This window comes from Giraffa tippelskirchi, chromosome X (genome assembly GCF_054371585.1).
Source record: "Giraffa tippelskirchi isolate mGirTip1 chromosome X, T2T-mGirTip1v1.2.pri, whole genome shotgun sequence".
In the NCBI taxonomy this organism is placed as follows: Eukaryota; Metazoa; Chordata; class Mammalia; order Artiodactyla; family Giraffidae; genus Giraffa; species Giraffa tippelskirchi.
The window spans coordinates 93,190,375-93,217,953 of record NC_137289.1 but is presented as its reverse complement, the minus strand read 5'-3'; the positions used below and the strand labels follow the sequence as shown (position 1 = coordinate 93,217,953).

At 41.2% G+C, this 27,579-nt stretch overlaps 1 protein-coding gene across 4 annotated transcripts in view; it reads left to right on the top strand.

Annotated features, from left to right (window-relative positions):
- The first annotated feature begins 1,105 nt into the window (after positions 1 to 1,105).
- SLC9A7 (solute carrier family 9 member A7) overlaps positions 1,106 to 27,579 on the top strand; it is a 164,213-nt gene continuing 137,739 nt past the window's right edge. For all 4 annotated transcript variants that reach the window (XM_081567091.1, XM_081567090.1, XM_081567092.1 and 1 more), the window contains exon 1: positions 1,106 to 1,557. In XM_081567091.1, the coding sequence (XP_081423217.1) occupies positions 1,227 to 1,557 (331 nt within the window). In that variant the 5' untranslated portion in view covers positions 1,106 to 1,226. The remainder of the gene's footprint in view (positions 1,558 to 27,579) is intronic.

Below are 27,579 nucleotides of genomic sequence, written 5' to 3'. Positions count from 1 at the left end.
TTGAGAGTCCCTTGAACAGCAAGGAGATCCAACCAGTCAGTCCTAAAGGAAATCAGTCCTGAATAGTCATTGGAAGGACTGATGCTGAAGCTGAAACTCCAATACTTTGGCCACCTGATGCCAGGAACTGACTCACTGGAAAAGACCCTGATGCTGGGAAAGATTAAAGGCAGAAGGAGAAGGGGGTGACAGAGGATGAGCTGGTTGGATGGCATCACCGACTTGACGGACATGAGTTTGAGCAAGCTCCCGGAGTTGGTGATGGACCGGAAGCCTGGTGTGTTGCAGTCCATTGGGTTGCAAAGAGTCGGACATGACTGAGCCACTGAACTGACTGAACCATCTGCTGCTCATCTGCCCAGAAGGGCAAGTGTCCATTTCCTTCTGGTTCAAGCCGCTTCCCTGAGGGTTAGTTCCACAGTGCAGAAAAAGAAGTCCCTCTACTTGCCAAGTGATGAAGGTGCTATTTTTAACACTGCTCCCTCATTTTAACCCCTTATCGGTTCTCACTTCGGGTCAGGCTAAAGCAGAGGCACGCCCGCCTCTGAATGAAGCCTGACATATTCTGGGAAGCCCGGAATGCTGGAAGTCACTCTGAGAGATGCGGGAAGAGAGGTGTACGGGGGTACCGTGGCTTCAAGGTTCCTGGGCTCCTCCAGAACCTCCACTTTTACTGGGCCCAGAGCGGCTACGCACTGGCCAGTGATCAAACACTTTGAGTGGCCCCAGACACAGGAATCGAGACCACACATCCAAGAAGATGCTCTTTCCAGGCACGGGCGACCTCTGGCGTCCCATTTACGAAGCGCGGCGGCGAGTGCCCAGAAAGCGGCCCCGCGAGCCCAGATGGCCTGGCCAGGTACGCCGGGACCGAGGGAGGAACGCAGTGAGGAGAGGGGCCCGCGGCCCGTCCCAGTGGCCAGAGGGCGACAGGCGACCTCGCTGGAGGGGGGAAGGGCGGCGGGACGCGGGGCGGGGGGGGGGGGCGGCGCGGCGGGGGGCCGGACAGGTACGCGGGCGGGGGGCGGTGCTTGGGGATCCTGCGCACTGCGCGCGCCCCTCCCCCAGCGCGACTCCCGGCGCGGCTCCGGCCCCTGCCCGGCGTGAGCTGGAGGAGGAGCTGCAGCGGCCGCGGCTACTCGGGCAGGTCGGTGGCGACCGGGGAAGCTGCCGACGGCGCGGGCTGCCGGTCCCAGCGTGCAGGAGGCGCGGGAGGCGCTGGGGCCATGAAGCCTGGTGACGCGGCGCGCCTCGGCCCGGGGCGGGCGGCCCGGGCGCTGCCACAGCGGCTGCTGCTGCTGCTGCCGCTGCTCCCGCTGCTGCTGGGTCGGGGGCTGCGCGGGGCGGCCGCGGCCTCCTCCTCTGGGGCGGCGGCTGAGGACAGCAGCGCCATGGAGGAGCTCGCCACGGAGAAGGAGGCAGAGGAGAGCCACCGGCAGGACAGCGTGAGCCTGCTCACCTTCATCCTGCTGCTCACGCTCACCATCCTCACCATCTGGCTCTTCAAGCACCGCCGGGTTCGCTTCCTGCACGAAACCGGGCTGGCCATGATCTACGGTGAGCACACCCCGCACCCTCGCCCACCGCCCCCTACTCCCCTCGGGCGCCCGGGCTGCTGCGCTCCCCCCCCAACCCCCGCCTTCCCCGCCCCGCGCCGCCTTGTGCTCCCCCTTCACTTGCCGACGTGTTTCGTTTCTTTTCCGTTTCCCGCTGAGACGGTCTCGGTTCCCAAGGTCAACTGTCTGCATTTTCGGGCTCCCTATTACCATGAAAATGAATTCCACCTCATTTCGACGTTTCTTCCAGGGGAACCGGGAAAATGAAAGGCACCAGGGTGGTCTGGTTCTGTCCAATCGGTTCTGTTTCAGCTTCGCACCGCACCCTTCGCGCCCCCCCCCAGCCCCAGTTCAGCTCCCCAGGATGTGTGTGCCGGGGCGGGAGGGGGTGACCTCCTAGGGATCACTCCGCCCCAGGAGGCAGGCCACCGTGAGGATGGGTAAGGGCTGAGGCTTCCTCGACTTGGGTAGGGGCTGACGGGGCTTGGTGGATGCCACGTCAATGGTCAGCCTGGGTGGGCGCCCAGTTCTGACATCTGTGTTCCCGGATGTCTTGTGAATAAAGTCGGAGCTTGAAGCACTGTGAAAGGTGAGCGTGGTCCAAGACCTACAGTGATGTACCGCCATGGCGGACCTAGTCGGGAAGATGGGCACGCCTCCCACCCTTGTGTCCAAGTGGGAAGTTGTACCCACTTGCTTTCTTTAAAAGAAGAGGAGCTTTTGCATTCCTCCAATTGTAACAAGGACGCTGCTTTGAAGATACGTTTAAGGGTGTATGAAGAGGAAAACTAGTGGTTTTAATTCTGGAGTCAGCCTTCTTTTGTTGTGAAAGGTGGACTATGCCATCATCCTTTTCTGAGTTTAATGGCACATGGTGTATTACATACACAAGGGTCAGCACAAATCTTGGCGTCACTGCATGGATGTCAGCCGCAATCTGAATCATCCCTGTTCCCCTGCCATGCCCCCCTCCCCTCCGCCCTCACACCTGCCCACCATGACATGACTTCAACCGGGAACCAAGTATTCTCCTTTTGAATTTAAATTCAATGGAGTTAAGGCCCAGGTTGGCATCCTCATGTGAGATAGATGAGTCCACTTAATGGCTGTTCCCAGTAGGAAACATTTGACTTCATCAGTTATACTGGAGGGATCTCTCCACTCAATTTCCATTCAGGATTCTGTGATAGAGAATGGAAAGTGAAAACGTTAATCTTTAATGTGACAGTTACCCTTGGCCCTGGGCCTTACTTACTCATGGTGCTTGATTGTTGACAGCCCTAGCTCATGGTCACCAAGGTTATGAAGTGCTCTCCGGGAGCCCTCTAGTTTTTAAAGAGACTTGGCCTAAACAGGTCTTGAATTGAAGCAGGACCAGGTCTAAGACTGAGTTTGGTTATTGCAAATTACAAATGTGAACAAAAAACCTGGCCATTCTTGAGATTTGTGGTTTGTGTCAATCTGTGACAAATGACTGATGCCCAGGCTAAAGCAGGTAAGCTTGAAGGTTTCCTGAGCTGATAGCAGAGTTGGGAGTTGAAACATGTCATTTCAGGCGATTGACTCTGAGCAAATGAGCATTGCCTTTAGCCATAAAAATATTTTTATTTTATAGCCCCTAGATCCAATTTATTAAAGTACAGTGTGAAATACTTTTAGAAGGTAGATTGGATGGGCTCATAAATATATGCTCAAGTGCTTGGAAAATGAGATTTAAAAATATATTTTCTGAGGAGTACTCCATGTTCTTAGGCGCTCAGTCACCTTTATCTTAAGGCTTGAAAACAACAGTAGAATTTTCCTTTGTGGATATGTACTTTTTAAACTCATCTCAATCTTTTAGTCATTGGGATTGTGCTACCAGTGTACTGTTTCACTGGAAATCTGGTTTAATTGATGATGTTCAGAAAAGGTAACATCCTTCATAGCATTCCCTGTAATTTTCTTCTGTGTCTTTGGCTTTTAGTGTTACTTTGAAATGCAGTAAGAAATTTGTAAATGTGTGATGTCCTAGGTTCTGCCAAATATTCATATTTTGATGTGGATTGCCTGTAACTGAGAGAAAATATTTCTCTTTCTCTAAGATATATTTAGTCTTCTGTTTTAAGTTCCGCCTCCCTGCCCAGCCCCAAATTTCAGGACTTCTCTTTCTCAGTAGAAAGACATCAGATTTCATTTCTTGATATCAGTAGAGGAAGTGAGTGTCCTCTGAGTAATAAAGGGCAAAAGATCTAAAGAAACATTTGTTAAGTATCTGCTGTGTACAGGGTGCCCAAGTTAATTTATGGAGATAACCAATTTAACTTCTAGATGTTGGTAGGTTTTCATGAGTGAAAGAGTTCAACTGTGGATTTCAAAACTTTTACCTTGAAATGAAAAAAATCTAATTCCTGGCACTTTAAAAAATACTAGAGTGGTACTTTGAGAGGAAACGCTTTAATATTTAAAATAAATAGTGGTGTATATATATATATATATAAACAATGTATTAATATATAATAATATATTAAAATAAATTGTGATAATATGTGTATTTGCTGGTATAGTCATAAAATATCTCTAGGAGGACATGCAATAGCCTAACACCATTGGTTTCCTTGTAGGGGAGGAACAAGGTAGGTGGAACGTAGGGGTGGGAGGGAAGACATCACTTTATATACTTTTGTGCTTTTTTTTTTTGAACCTTGGAAGTGGAATCACCTAATAGCATGTCCATACTTCCATTCTGTGGCATTCTTGTGGCATTTTAAGATACTCCTCAAATCATCCAGTTTGAAGCCCGCTACTCCCTATTTAAATCAAATTGTTATTAATTTTCTGTGACTTTTCAGTTGTTGCCTGTACCCGTGGAACTTTCAGAGCCCTGGGTCTGGAATGGAGACGTAACTGGGAAAGGGCGGAGGTTTTCCCTCTTTTTCCTCTCTCCTTTTATCTCATTGTTTCCAAAGAAGAGTTGATGTAGTTTAAGAGTGGTGTGCATAGATAGATCCCAAAGGACTTAACGACTGTAAGGGACACGCTGTGAATACTTAGCACTTAAATGGAAAGGAATTCCACCACCCACCAAGGGACAGTTACAAGCACTCCTCCTCCCTGACCACTGGTCCAGGCAGCTACCAGGGAAGGTGACCATAGACTCGACTCTCCAGGGACCTTGAAGGCACCCCGCCCCCAACTCCATCCCCCACCAGACCCTGTGATGAGCAGCGGGTAAGGCGCTCGCCTGGCACCAGTCTAACCTGTTTTGTCAGTGCAGGGAGCTCCCAGCTGTCTGGCTCTGTACGTGATTAAGTGCCATCCTAAAGTTACCAAGCCCCTTATGTCTGTGCAGCAGAAATAGCAAGTGTTTGAGGAGGGAAAGGTGGCATAAACAGACTGTGTCAGTTAATTGTGGTTCTCTCTCATGTGTACAGTAGTTCCACTTTCCCCATAATGTTTTTGTGACAGCTGATATGGGTCCAAAATATCTAACTTCGTCATGCTAGGCTACCACCTGCTTCTCGCTTGCCCCTCCTTCCACGCCTATCAACTTTTCAAGTATGTGTTGGTCAGAACCTTCCAGGTTCCATGAACTGTGGGCTCGTTGTTTTGCTGGTGCTGGATTGCTAAGCACAGGCTGAGGGAGGGTTCATAGACGAAGTCTGAAAGGGGAAATTATGGCTTTTTGCAGTAGTGTGAAATTAACATTTGAGCCTGTGAGCAAACATTTCAGAACCACCCTCTTCCTGGTTAATTGGGAGCCCTCCCTCTTTTTAAAGAGCCTTTCACTTTGGCCCTAGTTTGGGGAAGCTCTGTATAGTCTCAGTTTGGTACCAGATGCCCTGGGTTCAAATGCTGGCCCTCTTACTTGTAAAGCTGTGTAACACCGGTCAAGCTCTCTGAACCTTAGTTTCCTTTTTTCAAAAATGGAGACAGTGTCACTCACCTCACAGAATTTTTGTTATTGTGATATTGTAAAGGTCAAGTGCGGTGTGTCTGCTACTTACTTGGTGAATATTAGTTCTCATTTTCAATTTAGACTTGTGATTCTTTGGCCAGCATTGCTACTTGGGTAGAGTCCTGCTGTAATTTTAAAATGCATTAGGATACAGTTAGTGGGAGTGATGAGAATTGTCGTTTTCCTTTTTAAAAAATTTATTTATTTTTTAATTGAAGGATAATTGCTTTGGAGAATTTTGTTGTTTTCTGTCAAATATCAACATGAATCAGCCATAGGTATACACTGTAATTTTTTGTGGGCCATTTGTTAATACTTAGAAAAGAATTTATAAGGTAGCTGTTCTACTCTTTTATCCAGCAGTCTCCATTCTTGGGCTTTATTTTTCAGAAATAATCACATTAGCGTGTTACATTATATAGATGGCAATATTCATTGCATCAGGAACAAGTTGCAATACTCATTAAGAAGGAACTGGTTAAACTACAGCACATTCCTACTAAGGAATACTGTACAGTTGGGGAAAAGGTGTTTTGAGATGTCCTTTTAAGGCAGCTCACTTAGTGTTGTGGGAAAAACAAGGCACAAAGCAGTATGTATAGCATTTCATTTATTTTTTTAAAGTCCTGTGATATAAATACATAAACATGATACGTATACATTTACATATGACATGTGTGTGTCTCTGGAAAGAGGCACAAACTTTGACAGTGCAGTCAGTTGTTGGGAGGGAGGAAAGGGGGATGTTACTTTTCCTTTTATACTCTTCTGAATGGCCTGAACTTTCTATAACACTGACCATTACTTTTACAATTGGAACATTTAAAAAAATAAAGTAAACAACTTTTTTATAGCAAAAAATGCATTAGAAACAGATCAGTTATGTGGTTAGGTAGCATTTGTTACTTAAAAGTTATAAATGGAAGTAAAATGTGTCTTAAAGTTAGAAAAATGACATTTCCTGAAAGCATTTCTTAGAGCCTTTTCGGAATGATGTAATTGGAAATCACCATTTCACAACCCCCAAAGACAATTAACTTTGACAAGTATTTTCAATGAATTCCAGAGCCATAGGTGAGAGGTTGTGGGGGAACATGGTACTTGCGTGGTATTGAATATCACACCACAGGTTACTTATCTATCACAAAGGAAAGAAGGTGCCTTTACAGTAGAGAGGTCTGGCAGTCAGCATCTTATAACTAGGTCATCAAATTTATCCTTGGTCCTCGTGGAACTGTCCAGTATTGTGTGCCTCCTGTTGTGTTACAAGAGGAAGCAGACAGCTTTACCTGTGTGGTATTCATCCTTCAAATGCTTCATCTGAATCTAATGAAGATTTTAGGGGCATCTTCTAGTTGATAGGAAATATAGGGGATAGGGAAATAAGTTATAAAACACCACGTGAAAACAGACATATCCAAAATATGGGACAATCTGTAAGACAGTTGTCCTGGTTTCTTCCAAAAGTCTGTGTATGTCAGGGGAAGCAGAAAGGCAGGATAAGTGACTGAATTGTGTCCTCTCAAAAATTCATATGTTGAAGTCCCATTCCCCAGTGTGATGGTCTTTGGAGGTGGGGTCTTTGGGAGTAAATTAGATATAGAAGGGGTCATGAGGGTGGAGTCTCCATGATGGGATCAGTGCCCTTTTAAGAAGAGGAGACCAGATTCTCTCACTCTTCTACCATGTGAGGATGAACCATCTGTTACTCTCATTAAACTCTTTGTGACACTGTGAAACTCTTAACAGTAGGTTTCATGAAATGGTTAGGCTTACACGACTTGAGAATCAGTAACTTCCTTTTCATTTCAGTGTTTTGGTTTGATTTTCAGGTTCACATGTCTTTTGAAAAACTGCCTCTGTTCCACTTAGAAGGGTGTATATGTTAGGAGACTTTTCTCTTTTGGTTAAAGCTTGCTCCCTCTCTTTTAATCAATGTAGGTATCTGTATTAGGGCAGTGCTAGCTGTTATAACAGACCAACCCCAAATTTCCATGGCCTAAGTTGAGAAAACTTCATTTTTTCCCCTCATGTAATGGGCCAGTGCAGGGATCTGGCAGGTGGCTCTCCATGTAGTGGTGATTCAGGGACCAGGCGCCTTCCATTTTGTGGCTTATCTGTCCCTTGGGCTGTTGGAATCCTCCCCCTCCAGCCCATGAAGGAAGGAAGAAAGGAAGAGAAGACCATAAAGGCAAGACTTACAAACTAAACCTGGAAGTGGTGCACATTGCTTTGCTGCTTCTGTTGGACAGAACTTGGTCACGAGGCCACATTGAACTGGAAGGGAGGCAGGAAGATGTAGTCTAGTTGGAGTAAGAGGAACAGATTTGGAAAGCAGCTAGCCAATTTCTGCTGAAGTATTTGATTAATATTTTGTCATACATAATCCAGAAAAGAAACATAGTAGGATTTGCATGCATTTTTGTTGTTGGTTGTTGATAAAGTAAATTTTCAAGTGATCCAGTTTGAACAGGGTGTTCATCTCGAGTTTTATGAAGTTGCTTCAATGAACCTATCAGCATCACCTGGAGAGCTTGTTAAAAATGGCAGGTCTGACCCAAGACTGATTGAGAATGTCTCAGTGAGGCCCAGAAATCTGTGATTTAATGCATTACCAGGGATTTTAAATACTGAAATTTGAAACTCACTGCTACAGAATATTTGTTTTGATCCCTTAAATACATTCACTACACTGCTTATAACTAAATAAATGCAGTAAAAAATAGCAGCTGTTTATTGAGTACCTGCTATCATGGTCAAGCACCATATTATTTTGCATAGTTTAAGACATATAACCTTCACAGAAAATGTAATGAAGACTGTATTATTGGTCCCATTTTGCCAGATGAATAAATTGAAAGTTAGGTTTAGTACCTCATTTGCTTAGGGTCACACATTTGAGATTGGTAACTGGGAATCTGTTGAAGGATGAGATCAATAGGTTGAGGATGTATTTGGCCAGGATAGAGGGGAACCTTAATCCTGCCCTGATTACCTGCTTCCAGGAGGTCTTTGAGGGAAATTCATGCCCAGAGTATAAAACAAAGCAAAGTGACCCTTTATTGTTAGCTGGGGCTTTGGCTCCAAACTCCAATGTACAGCAGCAAGGGGTGAGGTTGGCCAGTTTAGAAGAATCCCTTTTCCTATGCTAGATTGGCCTGGGGCCCTTGAATCCAAGTGAAGCCAAGATATCTGCTCATTTGTATTCCAAAGGCCGCATTCCAGGTGTTACTCCATTGCTATGCGTTATGGACTGAATGTCTGTGCCCCTCAAAAATCTTATGTTGAAATCCTAACTCCCAGGGTGATGATGGTAATGGGACATTTGGCCTTTAGGAAGTAATTAGGTCTAAGGTAGAGCCCCTCATGAATGGGATTGGTGCCCTTAAAAAGAGGCCCCAGAGAACTGTCCATCCTGTGAGGGTACAACAGGAAGTTGGCAGTGTGCAACCTGGAAGAGGACTCTCACCAGGACCGGAACGTGCCGGTACCCTGATTTTGGATTTCCAGCCTCCAGGACTGGGAGAGAGAAATTTCTCTGGTTTATAGGCTGCATAGCCTGTGGTACTTTGTTACAGCAGCCTGAACTAAGACAGTATGACAGAAGGCTTCCAGTGTTACGGGGGAAAATAGTCAAACGATGATCAGAGTGGCTGCTCTAGACCTTCACAGGTGGGAGCAGTTGCCTAAAAGTATTCTCATTTCTACACATCAATATCACAGAGGTGGGGAGGCAAATTGAGCTGGGTCTGTCACACTCTTGGGTCTCTCTGCTCTTACTGTGCTGGTTGTCATAGGCATATCAGTCTCCTGGAGAGAGTTTCCAAAATACGTTAGAAAGAAACCCAGTTCAGGCCAAAGTGTCTTTTGTTTGCTGCTGTCTCTGTCCCTAGAACAGTCGTAACACATAGTAGGTGGTATGGCAACATTTATTTAATGGATTCTACCTTGTCTAACAAAAAGATGCTGTAACACCGCTTAGCGCTAAAGATCCTTCAAGTTCTTGTGCCTCAGATTTACACTGAGAAGGAAACTTTTGTGAAAACATCTGCTTGAATCACAGAGAACTGTTTAAGGAAGGAGAATGAAGGGATAGGTGAATAGATGTTTGCAGAAAATTGTATATTTAGCTGATAAGCCACATGGTGGTTTTCTTCTTTTTTCTTGTGGTAAAATATGTATAACATAAAGTTTGTCATTTTAATTATTTTAGCTGTATAATTCACTAACATTTGTAACATTTATAACATTTCAATTTTATAAAATTGTCACACAATTTCTCATTTTAGAAATGAGAATACTTTTAGGCAACTGCTCCCACCTGTGAAGGTCTAGAGCAGCCACTCTGATCATCGTTTGACTATTTTATCACCACTATTTCCAAAATGTTTTCATTTCCCCAAACAGAAACCTTGTACTCATTAAGCAATAATGCCCAATTCCTCCTTCCTCCTAACCTCTGATAACCTTTAATCTACTTTCTGTCTCAATGAATTTGCCTATTCTAGAGACTTCATATGAGTGTATTCATACAATATTTGATCTGATTTTTTTCACTTAGAATAATAATTTTGAGGTTCATCCATGTTGTAGTAGGTATATGAACTTCATTTCTGTGTCTGATAAGTATCCCATTGTGTATATACACTACATTTTGTTTATTCATTCATCAGTTCAGGGACACTTGGGTTGTTTCTACCTTTTGGTGACTGGTGGTATAATGCTGCTATGAACATTTGCATACAAATATCTGTTTGAGTCCCTATTTTCAATTCTTTTGAGTATATACCTATAAGTAGAATTGCTGGGTCATAAGGTAATTATATGGGTAACTTTTTGAGGAACTACCAAACTGTTCTCCAAAGTGGCTGCAATGTTTTATACTTCTACTACAGTGCACAGGGGTTCCAGTATCACTGAATCCTCTCCAATGCTTTTTTTTTTAAATAGTCACCCTAGGGACTTCCTTGATGGTCCAATGGCTGAGACTCTACACTCTCAATGCAGGGGGCCCAGGTTTGATCCCTGGTCAGGAAGCTAGATCTCACATGCTGGAACTAAGACCTGGTTCAGCCAAATAAATAAATATTAAAAAAAAAAAAAGACAGTCACCTTAGTCGTTGTGAAGTGTTAGTTTATTATGGGTTTGATTTACACTTCCCTAAGGGCTAGAGATGTTGTACATTTCACATGCTGATTGGCTGTTTATATATCTATTTGGAGAAGTGTTCATGCACACCTCTGCCTATTTTAAAAATTGGGTTATTTTTTGTTGTTGGGTTGTAGGAGTTCTTTGTATATTCTGGATATTATTTCTTATCAGATATATGGTTTGCAAATATTTTCTTATATCCATTGGGTTGCCTTTTCACTCTGTAATAGTGTCCTTTGATGTGCAGGGTTTTAATTGTGATGAAGCTCAGTTTATCTATTTTTTTTTTCTTTTGTTACTTGTACTTTGGTATCATATCCAAGAAGAAATCATTGCCAAATCTAATGCCATAAAGCTTTCCTCCTATGTTTTCTTCCAAGAGTTTTATAGTTTTAGTATTTATTTATTTATTTGCCTGAGCTGCACAGCTTGTAGCATCTTAGTTCCCTGACCAGGGATCAAACCCGGCCCTGGCAGTGAAAGCTCTGATTCCTAACCACTGGACTTCTAGGGAATTCCCAGTTTTAGCTTTTAAGTTTAGACTGTTGATCCGTTTTGAGTTAATTTTTGTATATGATTTTTAAAAATTTCCCTTTTGGATTGTTCATTACTAGTATATAGAAGTAGGACTGAAGTTTTGTTTTGTTTTGTTTTGTTTTTCTTTTTCGGTGTTGATTTTATACCCTGTAGCTTTGTTGAATTTGTTTTACCATCTCTAACCATTTTTTGTTTTGTTTTATTTTTTTTTTTTTTGGTGTGTATTCTTTAGGGTTTTATATGCAAGGGAAAAGATGTAATAGGTGGAGCATGAAAGAGTCTAGATGAGGGCTTCTAAAGGGATGGGGTTTCACAGAACAAGCTTCTTCCAGCAAGTAAATGCAACAATGAATGTGCAGTGTTTCTGCCTAGCACAGCTTGTTCAAGACTCAGATATTTTTTTTTTTAAAATAAGGGTTCATTAGGTACTCTTACCAAAATTTCTGGTTCCAAGAAGAAAGCAGGTGTGCTGTATGAATTACATTTGTAGAAACTATCTAGCCGTATTCAGTATTCAGTATGGAGAAGGAAATGGCAATCCACTCCAGTATTCTTGCCTGGAAAATTCCATGGACAGAAGAACCTGGTAGGCTACAGTCCATGGGGTTAGAAAGAGTCGGACATGACTGAGCAACTTCACTTTCACTTTCGGTATTCCAGGCACATGAAACAACCTTATCAATTAGTAGCATGGGGGATATTTTACAGGTCAAATTCTCAGGAACTATTGTATGGGTCAGTCATACAAGCAGGCCTGCTAGAGATAGCAACAATGAGCCTATTATATTAATTTATTCCTGTAGGGTGGTATCATCTGACTGTTAGCTTTTCATGCTCCTGAGGCTTCTTCGATTTCATGACACTTTTATTTTTAAAAATCATTTCTCTTTTAGATTTATTAATTTTATTTAAAAATTATCACAAGTAATATTGACTTTTGATATACAGTTTTATGAATTTTATAACATGTATTGATATGTGTAACCACCACCACAAATGAGGTGAATATGAATTCCTTCACCCTAAAAAACTCATGCTATCACACTGCTCTGACAGTCACTGACCTGATCTTCATCACTATTGTTTTGTCTTTCAAATATCAACATAAATGGAGTCCTTCAGTATGTAACCTTTTGGGATTAATTTTTTCACTCACCATAAGGCCTTTGAGATTTAGCCATGTCATTGCAAGTATCTATAATTAGTTCCTTTTTATTGCTGAGTTGGATTTCATTTGATGGATATACCATAGTTTGTTTGCAAGTTGAAGGACATTTAGATTGTTTCAAGGTTATTTTTTGGGGGGGGGGATTATGAATAGAGCGGAGAAGGCAATGGCACCCCACTCCAGTACTCTTGCCTGGAAAATCCCATGGATGGGGGAGCCTGATAGGCTGCAGTCCATGGGGTCGTGAAGAGTCGGACATGACTGAGCAACTTCACTTTCACTTTTCCCTTTCATGCATTGGAGAAGGAAATGGCAACCCACTCGAGTGTTCTTGCCTGGAGAATCCCAGGGACGGAGGAGCCTGGTGGGCTGCCATCTATGGGGTCGCACAGAGTCGGACACGACTGAAGCGACTTAGCAGCAGCAGCATGAATAGAGCTACTATGAACATTACTGGCTTCCCTGGTGTCTCATTGGTAAAGAATCCGCCTGCAATGCAGGAGATGCAGGTTCAATCCCTCGGTGGTGAAGATTCCCTGGAGGAAGAAATGGCAACTTACGCCAGTATTCTTGCCTGGGAAATCCCAGGGACAGAGGAGCCTGGCGGGCTACAGTCCATACAGTCTATGGGGTTGCAAAGAGTCAGACATTACTGAGCTACTGAGCATGCATGAACTATGAACACTAGCATACAGGTTTTTGTGTGAATGTAAGTTTCCATTTTTCTATGATAGATACCCAGGGTTGGGATTGATGGGTCATAGGGTAAGCATGTGTTTAGCTTTATAAAAAAATTGCCCAACTGTTTTCTAGAGTATTTGTACATTCCAACCAGCAATATATAAGTGTTCCAGTTGTTCCACATTCTCTTCAGCACTTAGTATTGTTAGTATTTTTAATTTTATCCATTCTAATAGATGTGTAGTGGTATCTCATTGTGGTTTTAATTTGCGTTTTCCTGATGCTTAACATCTTTTCATGTACTTATTTGTCATTTTTCACATTTTCTTTTCGGTGGAGTGACTGTTCAAGTGTTTTGCTCATTTTCTAATTGTTTTCTTTGAATTTTGAGTTCTTTTTATATTCTGGAATCAAGACCTTTGTTAGATATGTAATATGAAAATGTTCTCTTCTAGTTTGTAGCTTTTTTTCATCTTACAATGTCTTTTGCAGAGCAAATGTTTTCAATTTTGATGCAATCCAATTTATCAACTTTTCCTTTTATATTGATTGCACTTTTGGTGTCATGTCTAAAAATTTTTTCTTTAACTCCAGGTCAAGAGGGTTTTGTTTTCTTCTAAAAGCTTTATGGTTTTGTATTTTATACATTTAGATCTGTGATTTATTTGGAGTTATTTTTTGACTAAGGTAAGTTTGAGATTCATTTTTTTTGCATATGGATGTTTCATTGTTGAAAAGGTGATCTTTTCTTCATTGAATTACTTCTGCTACTTTTTCCAAAATCAATTCCATATATATATGTAGCCATGCCATACAGCTTACGGGATCTTACTTCCTCGACCAGGGAGGGATTGAACCCTGGGCCCTGGACAGTGAAAGCACACAGTCTTAACCACTGAATAGCCAGGAAATTCCCTCAACTGCCCATATTTGTGTGGATGTATTTCTGCACTTCCTCTTGTGTTCCACTGATCTCTATATCTAGCTTTTTGCCAGTACCATACTATCTTGCTTGCTACAGCTTTGTAGTGCATCTTAAAATTGGGTAGTGTGAGTCCTCCATCTTTATTCTTTTACCGAATTGTTTTAGCTGTTTTATTTCAAATCTTCTGTATTAATGATTTTCTATGTAGTTCTATCAGTTATTCACCACAACTTTAGGGCACTTTATCATGCTCCCCCAAAAAACCCTGTAGTCATAATCCTTTCAAATTATTCTTTCTCCTCATAGGCATATGCTGATTTCTTCTGAATACTTGAGGGAGAGACCCCTGTGGATCTCCAGGATTCTCTCTCTGTTTGGGTCTCCTTTCTGGTACTCAGTCCTATGAACTTTAGCTGCCTTTGTATCCAGAATCCCAGCTTTGTCAGTTTCTGGAGTCAGCTAGACATGTCTCTGTTTCCCCTCCTTATTTTGTGGCTTGGAAACTCTCTTAAGGCAATAAGCTGGAGCAGTCAAGGACTTACCTTATTACCTGCCCCCATCTCTCAATCACCTCTTCTTCATCGCCTACTGTTCAATGTCTTGAAAATCATTATCTCATGTATTTATGTTTGTTTTTGTTTCAGGCGTGAAGCTCATTCCAGTCCCTCTTTCTCTATCTTGTCTCGGAGTGGATGCCTTAATACCATAAAGGAGTTTTGGTCTTTTTTTTTTGGTCATTGTAACCCCCATACACACTCTTTTTGTGTTACTTAGTTTGAACTCTGGAGTTCACGTGTGTATCTGTGTTTTTATACAGTTATGCATTTTTTATTTGAGGATAATTGTTTTTACAATATTGTGTGGGTTTCTGCCATACCTCAACAGCTATGCATTTTTATATACACATGAACATACATTTAAAACAAGCCTACCATGGATGATCTTATTTTAGTCTAGGAATCTGTTGGCTATTGTACATTTTTACTGCTGAGAGAACCAGGGAAAGAAACAATTGCATTCATTAACAGAGTAGCTATGAATGAGCTGGAGTGATTCTCTTCAGTGGTATGAATGAGAGAATTGTCTCTTTTCAATGGCGGTGTTGTGCAGAGTGTTTATGATGGCACTGGAGAGACACAGACAAGATGGTAATACTGCAGTGTCACCTGAAAAAAAATTCATGACATGAAAGTTGTGAGTTTTATCTGGGGACGTGAGCCTGGGAGACAGCCTCTCGGATAGTTCTGAGGAACTTCTGCTAAGAAGTGATGGAGGAGCCAGAATATGTATGAACTGGTGGGCGATTGTAGTGGTTAATGGTTTGATCTTTGTAGAACTGACATGACAGGCAATATTTTTTCTTTACAGTAGTGATTTTTATTCATTGTGGGGATATTTGGTAAAGGGTGGAGCTCTGATGTGGCAGATGAAGTCTCAATCCCAGTCCAGTCGGAAAAAAAGAGGCAAGTAGTTCAGTAGGAGACAGTTGTGAAACAGGCATTGGAAAAGCTTAGAAGCCAACCAGGGTGCATTGAAGTGACCTAGAGATAAAGCAACAGCAGGAAGCCACTGTCACCCCTGGGGTGGACATAGGGAGAAGGTGGTGTTACCAGAGTCCTGGAGTGAGGTTGCCTGAGATACCCTCGCCTTTTTCCTCTCACCCTCTTGTCTCTCACTGGTGCCACCCACTGGATGAATTTTAACTGGAAGCCACTTGGAAGGGGGCCTAGAAATGTAGCTGACAGGAGTTCCTCCTTGTTTCCTGTCCCCTGGAACATGTAGCAGAACAACAAAGGGTAGAAAATGGATCTGAGGTCACATAAGTGCAGGACTGGTGTGAAGATCCTTCCTCGAATTGAATGTTCATTCTGAAATACAATATTTCTAATACCTAGATATGGTCCAGAAGGGAGGAGGAAAGCTGCATGGTCAAGGGTCCAAAGAGCCAATATTCCTGTCAGCAGTCTGGGGGAAAGGAAGCTAGGTATTGAGGTAAAAGCTGGATTTGCTATGATAATATATGCCTAAAGAATGGGATGAGGTAATTATGATAAATAGTTGTTCACAGTTGAAATGTTAAGTATCTGCATGAACAGACCCCACATCAGCTATTTTGTAAGCTTATCTACTGATGCTGTTTGATTGAGTTATTATACATTATTTAAGGAGAGGAAGTGATGGTAGATATGAGGAGAGAAGGAAGGACCCTTATGGTTTTTATTTATTTATTATTGGCTTTGCTGTGTTGCTTGTGGGATCTTAGTTCTCCAACCGGGGATTGAACCCAGGCCATGGCAGTGAAACTGCTGAGTCCTGACCACTGGACCAATGGGGAATTCCTGGAAGGACCCTTTTTGTAGTGTAACTAACATTATAATTTAATGTATATGTTATTAATCTTTGTAAGCAAAAAGACAGATATTTCTGTAACAATGTCTTTTTGTTTTTTAATCACAGGGCTACATTAACAGTGATACCCTAGCATCTCTAAGCCCTTTATTGATGAGTTCAGCCAGGGAAACTGTGCCTGTGGAGGGTACTAATCTCTGAGTCCATTCTGAGTTTTAGAATGATGTCTCTTTAATTTCTACAATTCAGTTAACTAGGAACATTCCTAGTTACAGTTGGGTTTGTGTAAAAGAGGACATCTCCAGGGGAGTGAGTCAGTTAAGCACCTGCTGTATTCTTAGTCTCCCCCACTGATATGGAGGCCCTGGTTAGGCCCTGCCAATGACACAAGGTCAATGATACAGGTTTGAGTTTAGTCTACCTCAAAAGGCCAAATGGACATCAAACATTTTGTGTGTTACAGAAATGTAACTTGGTGAAAACAACTTTTTTTTTTTTTTTTTGGCCTTACCGCATGGCTTGTAGGAATCTTAGTTCCCTGACCAGGGATTGAACCCACACCCTCGGCAGTAAAAGAACAGAGTCCTAACCACTGGACTGCCAGAGAATTCCCAACAATTGAAATTATTGTAACCCAGGCAGGTATATCAGTTATTTCAAACTGATCAGAATCCTTAATTAGATATCAACAGTTTAGGAATGTTCAATCTTTCGATTATTTGTTGGATTAGCAAAATGTCCAGTGAATTGTTAGTACATTGTAATTTGCTTGATACAGTCTTTCATTGTTTCAAATATCTAGACTTTGTGGGAAAAGACTGCATGTAAAGTATAAGTACACTTGAAAAGCTAATGAACAGCCTTCTGGTTTCAGTTCAGAGATGTGCACTGTAGAGTTCCCATCTTTAAAACAAGAAAAAAGCTAGACAAATTGCAAATTCATGATTTTTCTTGAACCCAACAGAAAACTGAGGTTTCTGGGCATACTACTCACCCCAAATCAGAAGATACAGATGCCACTGTAGGGGTAAATAGCATGGGGACATTAGCTTACCTGAGATAGACACTGCTGAATGTCATATAAGCCAGTAAGATCAAATTGTTAATGAATTGCCAAAGGTTGGGGGCCATAGGATTAGAAGGTTCTCACTCTCTTGCAGACTTTTCCTTCAGGGTCCCCATCAGGTCCTCACAGGGAAGATCAGGGAGATTGCTGAGAAAGTGTCTCTTGCATGCTGGCTAGGATAGTGGAACAACAGCCGCTACCCAAATCTGCCCAGATATATCTCCTCATCTCCCAAAGGAACAAAAGTTTTCATTTGCAGGAAGAAAGGGAACAAAAACCAGTAGAAACCCACTGCACCTGGGAAAGGAGAGCAGGAAAAACAATGAAGCTATACTCAAGCTCCGGGAGTTGGTGATGGACAGGGAAGCCTGGTGTGCTGCAGTCAATGGGGTCACAAAGAGTCTGACATGACTGAGTGACTGAACTGAACTGAACTCTTATGGGAGGAAAAGAATATCATAATTCTGAGCCCAGAATTTTGCTTTGGACGAGGATCACATGCTTATGAAGGCCACAGCCCCAAGACCCAGGGCCACAGTGCCTATCTAATATTGAGAACTGATCAAAACAGAAGAGACTGCCCCCATTTCCCACCTCCCTGCTGCCAAGCCAACAAACATCAAGTAAAGATAGCAATAGAACTGATAAAATGGAATCATAAAAAATACTCAGTAAAGCCTAGAGAAATCAGAGAGGAAAAGACAAATGAAGAACAAATGAAACAAATAAAAAACAGCCAACAAGACAGTAGATTTTAATCCTGCCAGATCAGTAATCAGTAATTACTGATCACAATTAATCAGTAATTTAAATGTGAAAATGTGAATGGTCTAAAAGACAGAACTTGTCAGATTGTATTTTTTAAAAGATATAACTGTATGTTGTTTACAAGAAATCCACTTTAAAGATACAGATTCAAAATAAAAGGAATGATAAAGATACACCATGCAAATGCTAAACAAAAGAAAGCTGAAGTAGCTTGTTAACTTCAAATAAAGTAGACTTCATAACAAGGAAGGTTAGGGACTTGAATTATATCTGAAAAATCATTTCACCTTTGTCATATAATGTAACATAATTACAAGAGTGCTGTCCCATCACCTTTGCCATATTCTTTTGGTTAGAAGCAAGTTAGGAACCCTACCCACCCAAAACATGGGTAGTCCTCACTTCGCATCAGTCTGATATGTACGAATTTCAGTGACCATGGTTAAATAACACCAGTCCCCTAACAACATAGTTCAAATTTTGCTCAGTTGTGTCTGACTCTCTGACCCTTTGGAGTGTAGCCTGCCAGACTCCTCTGTCCATGGGAATTCCCAGGGAAGAATACTGGATGGGTTGCCATTTCCTCCTCTAGGATATCTTCCTGACCCAGGGATCAAACCCGAGTCTCTTGTGTCTCCTACGTTGCAGGCGGATTCTTTACCCACTGAGCCATCAGGGGAGCCCATGGTATATTAACTGTGAGTAATTGCATAAAATTCAACCTTTCCTGATAACTGTTTGTATTGCATAAATAACAGATGGACATCAAGATGAGTGACCAATCTTTCAGAGTCTGTCCATGATGGTCACCACCCACCTATTATTCAGTTTGTACACAGACAGCAAAGCTTGCAGTTGGGTTGCTTCCTTGTCTCCCAGTGACAAAACAATGTGACATTTTGCAAAAGTGGATAACTGAAAGAGGGAATTGGCCAGCAAAGATGAGAGTGCAGCAGACAAGTGAAAAGTAGCAACACTGGAAGAGAAATTTGTATCAAACATAAACGGAATAATAGAAGAAAGGGTTGGTAGCAGAAATGTCAACACTGCCACCATTTGAGAAACACTAGATATACAGCCAGATGAACTTGGTGAATAATTTATTGATATAAACGAACAAAGTGGTTGTGATGAAAAGGATTATGATCCAGAGGAAGTGATGCCAGAAAAAAAACAAAGCACTTCAGATTGAAGGAGCTGTTGGAGAGATTTCAAGACATGGAAAGTGCTAAGGATATAATGTGAAGCTGATCTTAACCTAGAAAGGAGTGTGACAGTTCACCAAGGCATAGAAAAGATGCTTAGTCGATATCCCTCTGTAATGTAAATTATACAATGAAAAAAAAGAAAGCAAGCACTGTTCAAACTACTTTTGATAAGGTTTTTTTTTAACAGAAAAAACCTTTAATTCTTAATATTTTGGGTGTTCTAAAGTATACTAAATAGATATTAGTTTTGCTCTCTTTTCATTTCTTTTACATTTGTAGCCAAGAGTAAGAGTCTTAATGTTTTGATGACATTTTTTAATGATCATTGAACAATTATGTTTTCCCCATTGATTATTAAGATTGCTGTCCTTGCTTTCAGTTTGCACAGTTGTTTTTTTCAGTCCCTACTACCCTGGGGGACTGTTTATACTATTTAGTGATTAAAAAGAATGAAGTAGTGATTCATGCTAAACCATGAATGAACCTCAACATTATGCTAAATGAAAGAAGTCTCGCACAAAAGGTCGCCTACTGTGTGATTCTATTTACATGAAATGTTTAGAAAAGGCAAATGTATAGAAACAGAAAATAGATTAGTGTTGCCTGGAGCTGGGGGTGGAAACAGGTATTAACTGTAAAATGGTACCAGGGATCTTATGGGGTGTTGGTGGTGATGGTTGCATAGCTTGGTAAGTTTACTAAAAATGATTGAATCATACATTGGGTGAATTTTATGGAATGTAAATTATGTATAAACCAATAAAGTTGTTTTTTCTTAAAAATGAAGGTGAAGTAATGACATTTCCAGATAAACAAAGACTGAAAGAACTTGTTCCTAGCAGATCTGCCTTATCAGAAATACTAAAGGAAGTCTTTTAGTATAAAAGGAAATGACAATGGGCAATAACTCAAATCCATACAAGGAAATAAAGACCATTGGAAAATGTAAATATGAGTAACTATTAAAAACTGCATAAGTATATTTTTCTCTTCTCTAAACTTTTAAAAAGATAGAAAGTTGAATTAAACATTAGTTATACTGCTGTATTGTTGGGTTTGTACTATATACAGAAGACTTATATTTTAAAATACTACTAGGAAGGAAGTATGTGGAAATAGAGCTAAAATCAAAGAAAGTTTCGATGTTTTACTGGACTGAAATCAGCATCACACTGAAGTAGATTGTGATCAAGATGACTGTTGTAATTCCTGGAGCAACCTCTATGAAAATAAAAAATAGCACAAAAATATAATTTAAAAAAGGAATTTAAATTCCACACACACACAAATATATATATGTATGTATATATATAGAGGGGGGGGGGAGAGCACGAGCACACATACAAATGCACCAGGGAAAGCAAGCATGCATGCGCATGCGCACAAGAAAGCAGTTAGAAGGTAACAAAGAACCAAAATGACATGTAACATAGAAAATCGGTAGCAAATATGTCAGTCATAAATCCAACCATTAAATGTGACTGGACTAAATACTGCAATCAAAAGGCAGAAATTGTCACACTAGGAGAAAAGCTGAGATCCAACTCTATGCTGTCTAAAAGTGAAAGTGTTAGTCACTCTGTTGTGTCCGACTCTTTGCGACCCCATGGACTGTAGCCCACTAGGCTCCTCTGTCCATGGAATTCTCCAGTCAAGAATACTGAATTGGGTAGCCATTTCCTTCTCCAGGGGATCTTCCTGACCCAGGGATTGAACCCCAGTCTCCCACACTGCAGGCAGATTCTTTTCCATCTGAGCCACCAGGGTTGTCTAAAGGAGACATAATTTAGGTAAGGTTTCTTAACCTTATACCACTGAAATTTTGGACTGAATAACTCTTGGTTTTGGGGGCTATCCTGTGCACTGCAAGAGATTTAGTAGCATCCCTGGCCTTTATCCATTACATGTCAGTAGTAGACATGCAGTTGTGATAAACATAAATTTCTCCAGCTGTTGCCAGACATCACTTAGGGGGCAAAATTGCTCCTTGCTGAGAACTACACTTTAGATTCACGGACAAACATGCACACAGAGGTTGAAAGTAAAAGGATAGAAAAGTATGTGCCACCTAACATGAATCATAAAAGCACTGGAGTAACTATGTTAATATCAGACAAGATAGACTTTAAGACAAGAAATATTATTATAGATAAAGAGGGACTCTTCATAAGGCCATTGGGAATATACAAAAATTATGAATGTGTATACACCTAAAAACATCTTAAAAACATATGAAGTAAAAACCGACAGATGTGAAAAGAGAGATATACAATTCAACAATAATGAGTCAGTTCAGTCGCTCAATCGTGTCTGACTCTTTGCGGCCCCACGGACTACAGCACGCCAGGCTTCCCTGTCCATCACCAACTCCTGGAGCCTACTCAAATTCATGTCCATTGTGTCAGTGATGCCATCCAACCATCTCATCCTCTGTTGTCCCCTTCTCCCACCTTCAATCTTTCCCAGCATCAGGGTCTTTTCCAGTGAGTCAGTTCTTAGCATCAGGTAGCCAAAGTATTGGAGTTTCAGCTTCAGCATCAGTCCTTCCAATGGATATTCAGGACTGATTTCCTTGAGGATGGACTAGTTGGACCTCCTTGCAGTCCAAGGGACTCTCAAGAGTCTTGTTCAACACCACAGTTCGAAAGCATCAATTCTGTGCTCAGCTTTCTTTATAGTCCAACTCTCACATCCATACATGACTACTGGAAAAACCATAGCTTTGACTAGATGGATCTTTGTTGGCAAGTAATATCTCTGCTTTTCAATATGCTGTCTAGGTTGGTCATAGCTTTTCTTCCAAGGAGCAAGTGTCTTTTAATTTCATGGCTGCACTCACCATCTGCAGTGATTTTGGAGCCCCCAAAAATAAAGTCTCTTATGGTTTCCATTGTTTCCTCATCTATTTGCCATGAAGTGATGGGACAAGATGCCATGATCTTAGTTTTCTGAATGTTGAGTTTTAAGCCAACTTTTTCACTCTCCTCTCTCACTTTCATCAAGAGGCTCTTCAGTTTTTCTTCACTTTCTGCCATAAAGGTGGTGTCATCTGCATATCTGAGGTTATTGATATTTCTCCCAGCAATCTTGATTCCAGCTTGTGCTTCATCCAGCCTGGCATTTTGCATTGTGTACTCTGCATATAAGTTAAATAAGTAGGGTGAAAATATACAAGGTGACTTGAAAAGAGAGATATGCAATTCAACAATAATGAGTAAGGACTTCTATACCTTTCTCTTAATAATTGGAAGTGTACCTGGATAAAAATCATCAAGATTACAGAAGATTTGAACAACACCATCAACCTACTTGACCTAACTGGCATTTATTTATATAACAGTCTACCCAACAAAAGTAAAATATACATACTTTTTAAGCACACAGGCTTCCCTGGTGGTTCAGACAGTAAAGAATCTGCTTGCAATGCGGGAGACCTGGGTTTGATCCCTGGGTCAGGAAGATCCCCTGGAAAAGGAAATGGCAACCCACTCCAGTATTCTTGCTTGGAGAATTCCATGGACAGAGGAATCTGGTGAGCTATAGCCCATGGGGTCACAAAGAGTCAGATACAACTGAGCAAGTAACTCTTTCACTTTCACTTTTTTTTTAAAGCACACATGGAGCATTCTATAGAATAGATCATATGCTTAGCCATAAAACAAGCCTTATTAAATTTTAAAATATTGAGATCATATAAAGAATGTGACCAAAAGGAATTGAAGTTGGACTCAACAACAAAAGAAATTTGGTAATAATTGAAATAGTATATATAGTTTTATGACAAGCGCATGCATCTCTTAATAATTTTATTGTTTAGTCTTGCCTATTTTTTGCTCTTCCTGAGTCTCTTGCAAGTATTTAAGAAATTTTGAATAGATAATATATTTACATGGTCCAATAGAAAAGAAATTGAAAAGAGACGCATTGAAAAATGTATGCCCCGGGAGTTACCTGGTGATCCAATGGCTAAGATTCTGTACTCCCAATGGAGAGGGCCTGGGTTCCATCCCTGGTTAGGGAACTAGATCCCACAGCCACAACTGAGAGTTCAGCAGCCACAACTGAAGATCCCTCATGCTACAATGAAGGTCGATCAAAGGTCCTGAATGCAACTAAGACCCAGGGCAGCTAAGTAAATAAATAAATAAATAAGCCCCATCCCCGTCTATTTCTCCTTGACATTGTAGTAACCACTTTTGTTAATTGTTTGTCTTTCCTTTATTTCTTCATGTAAATGTAAGCATATGCAAATATAAATGCTAATTTCTACTCTTCTCTGTAAAAGATAGTGTATCGCATGTCCTTGACTGTACCTTGTGTTTTTTCTTTAAGTTATCCTAGAGATGTTGCCATATTAGAACAAAGTTCCCCGTTCTTTTATAGCTGCAAGGTAGGAGACGCAGGAGATGTGGGTTTGATCCCTGGGTTGGGAAGATCCCCCTGGAGAGGAAATAGCAACCCACCCCAGTATTCTTGCCTGGGAAATCCCATGGATAGAGGAGCCTGGCAGGCTACAGTCCATGGGATCACAAAGAGTCAGACACAACTGGGCAAAGCACGTGCTCTGTTGTGTGGACGTACCATAATTTAGTCTTTTGGTGGATACTAGAGTTGTTTCCAATCTTATTGTAACCAAATCTTATTGCACTGGATACCCTTGAACATCTTGTACAAGTGTGGTTGTACCTGTGGGATAGATTCCTAGAAGATTGCTGGCTTAAAAGGTAAATACATTTGCAATTTTGGGTGATATTGCCAGAGTCTTCTCATTAGAAGTTGTACCATTTTCCACTCTTACCAGCAGTGAAAGTGCCTGTTTTCCCAGTCTTGCCAAAAGAGTGTGCTGTCAGACTTGGATTTTTTGTCAGTTTGAGAGATAAGATTGGTGTTTCAGTGTCATTTACTTTGCATTTCTCTTATAAATAATGATGAATATCTTTCCAAAAGCTTAAGAGCCATTTATAATTTCTTCCTGTGAATTACCTATTTATGTTCTTTATTTTTTCCTATGGACTTTTTTCTTGATTCTAAGACCTTTTAATATTATATACTAAGGGAGATTCACCCCTTTGTCTGTGATGAGTTGCAAATATTTTTTCAGTTTATCTTTTTTAAGCTTGATTATATGTTTTCCTGGGCTTCCCAGGTGGCTCTAGTGGTGAAGAACCTGCCTGCCAATGCAGGAGACGTAAGAGACATGGGTTCAGTCCTTAGGTAGGGAAGATCCCCTGGAGAAGGAAATGGCAACCCATACCAGTATTCTTGCCTGGAGAATCCCCATGGACAGAGGAGCCAGGCAGGCTACAGTGCATAGGGTTGCAAAGAGTCAGACATGACTGGAGTTATTTTGCATGTTTTCCTCCTCAGAAGTTTGTTGTTGTTGCTATCAAGTAGTAGAAGTTTTTGCTTCTAAGTTGTCTGGACTTCATTATTAGAAAGGTGCTCCCCAAATATCTACTTAGTTATCCTAATACCAGTTACTAAAAAGTTCGTATTGACCCTGCTCATTTGAGATGCCTTCTCTATCATATCTTATATACCTGTATGTATTTCAAATCTGTTAGGGCTAATGTCTCTCACTGCTCATTTTTCCACCTGAGTTTTCCTGGTTCTTGCCTGTTTAGTTTTGCGTGTGGCTATAAATTTCTGTGAGCTATTTCAAATCCTTAATGATGATGCTGTGAAAGTGCTGCAATCAGTATGCCAGCAAATTTGGAAAACTCAGCAGCAGCCACAGGACTGGAAAAGGTCGGTTTTCATTCCAATCCCAAAGAAAGGCAATGCCAAAGAATGCTCAAACTACCGCACAATTGCACTCATCTCACATGCTAGCAAAGTAATGCTCAAAATTGTCCAAGCCAGGCTTCAACAGTATGTGAACTGTGAACTTCCAGATGTTCAAGATGGATTTAGAAAAGTCAGAGGAACCAGAGATCAAATTGCCAACATCATTTGGATCATTGAAAAAGCAAGAGAGTTCTAGAAAAACATCTGCTCCTGCTTTATTGACTATGCCAAAGCCTTTGACTGTGTGGATCACAACAAACTGTGGAAAATTCTTAAAGAGATTGGAATACCAGACCACCTGACCTTCCTCCTGAGAAATCTGTATGCAGGTCAAGAAGCAACAGTTAGAATTGGACATGGAGCAACAGACTGGTTCTAAATCTGGAAAGGAGTACGTCAAGGCTGTATATTGTCACCCTGCTTATTTAATTATATGCAGAGTACATCATGTGAAATGCCGGGCTGGAGGAAGCACAAGCTGAAATCAAGATTGCCAGGAGAAATATCAATAACCTCAGATATGCAGATGACACCACCTTTATAGCAGAAAGTGAAGAACTAAAGAGCCCTTGATGCGAGTGAAAGAGGAGAGTGAAAAAGTTGGCTTAAAACTCAACATTCAGAAAACTAAGATCATGGCATCTTGTCCCATCACTTCATGGCAAATAGATGGGGAAACAATGGAAACCATGAGAGATTTTATTTTGGGGGGCTCCAAAATCACTGCAGATGGTGAGTGCAGCCATGAAATTAAAAGACACTTGCTCCTTGGAAGAAAAGCTATGACCAACCTAGACAGCATATTAAAAAGCAGAGACATTACTTTGCCGACAAAAGTCCATCTAGTCAAAGCTATGGTTTTTCCAGTAGTCATGTATGGATGTGAGAGTTGGACTATAAAGAAAGCTGAGCACCAAAAAATTGATGCTTTTGAACTGTGGTGTTGAGGAAGACTCTCAAGAGTCCCTTGGACTGCAAGGAGATTCAACCAGTCCATCCTCAAGGAAATCAGTCCTGAATATTCATTAGAAGGACTGATGCTGAAGCCGAAACTCCAGTACTTCGGCCAACTGATGCCAAGAACTGACTCATTGGAAAAGACCCTGATGCTGGGAAAGATTGAAGGTGGGAGGAGAAGGGGACAACAGAGGATGAGATGGTTGGATGGCATCACTGACTTGATGGGCATGAGTTTGAGTAAGCTCCGGATGTTGGTGATGGCCATGGAAGCCTGGCGTGCTACAGTCCATGGGGTCGCAAAGAGTTGGACACGACTGAGCAACTGAACTGAACTGAACTGAACTGATAGAATTCTCTAGTTCCTGCCCAAATGCCTACTGGTATTTTTATTGGGATAGTGTTGAATTTAAGAATCAATGTGAAAAGAATAATTTTTAGAATGTTGATTCTTCCTATTCAAGAATCTCCTACGCCTTTGCAGTTTTCAATACTCTTGTGTTCCTCACGAATATTTTTGAGTTTTCCTCTTCAGTTGTGCACATTTCTTATACCTAGGTATTTTACATTTTTGTTACTATTATATTAATGAATGAGATCTTCTTGCCCATTATGTCTTTAAACTGTATTATTGTTCTGGAATGCTTTTGTTTTAAATTTGTGTGTATGCTAAGTCACTTCAGGTGTGTCTGACTCTTTGCTACCCTGTGGACTGTAGCCCCCCAGGCTCCTCTGTCCAAGGGATTCTCCAGGAAAGAATACTGGAGTGGATTGCTGTGCCCTTTTCCAGGGGATCTTCCTCACCTAGGGATCGAACATGCATCTCTTACATCTCCTGCATTTACAGGTGGATTCTTTACCACTAGCACCACCTGGGAAGCCCTATTTAAATTTGTTTAGCCACATTATTTTTTATTTTCATTACTTTCATTTCCATAGCCCAGGATAGTTCCTGAAAATTATCAAAGGCTTTTTACTATATTTCTGCTTTGAAATGAAGTATTGGGTTGGCCAAAAAGATCATTTGGGTTTTTTCTATAAGGAAAAACCCCAGCAAACTTTTTGGCCAATCCAGTATCTTGAAAATTAATGTAAAAAATCAAAGTACTGAAAAATGACTTAGGGCTTCTAGTGTGATTGTTAGTAATGGTGGATTTATCTTAAGGTTTGAAGGCAGAGAAGGCTGAATCCAGAATGCATTTGGGTATTGATTTGGTGGAGGCTGGCTTGGAATCCTGAAATCACATGAATTCGAAATACACTGAATATTTTGGCTAATTGTTGAATGGTAAGTTGTGAAAATTCCTATTTGGCCAAGACCAAACCAAAATATCACCATCTTAGAATTAACCTGAGTTCTGTAAATCTGATATTCTATTCATTTTATTAGAAATGTCAGTCATCGTATTTTCAAAGTTTGACATTACAGAGTATAATTTCTCAGCACTGTCAGCTGCTGGATTGCATGAGAGTTCATTACGTCAGATG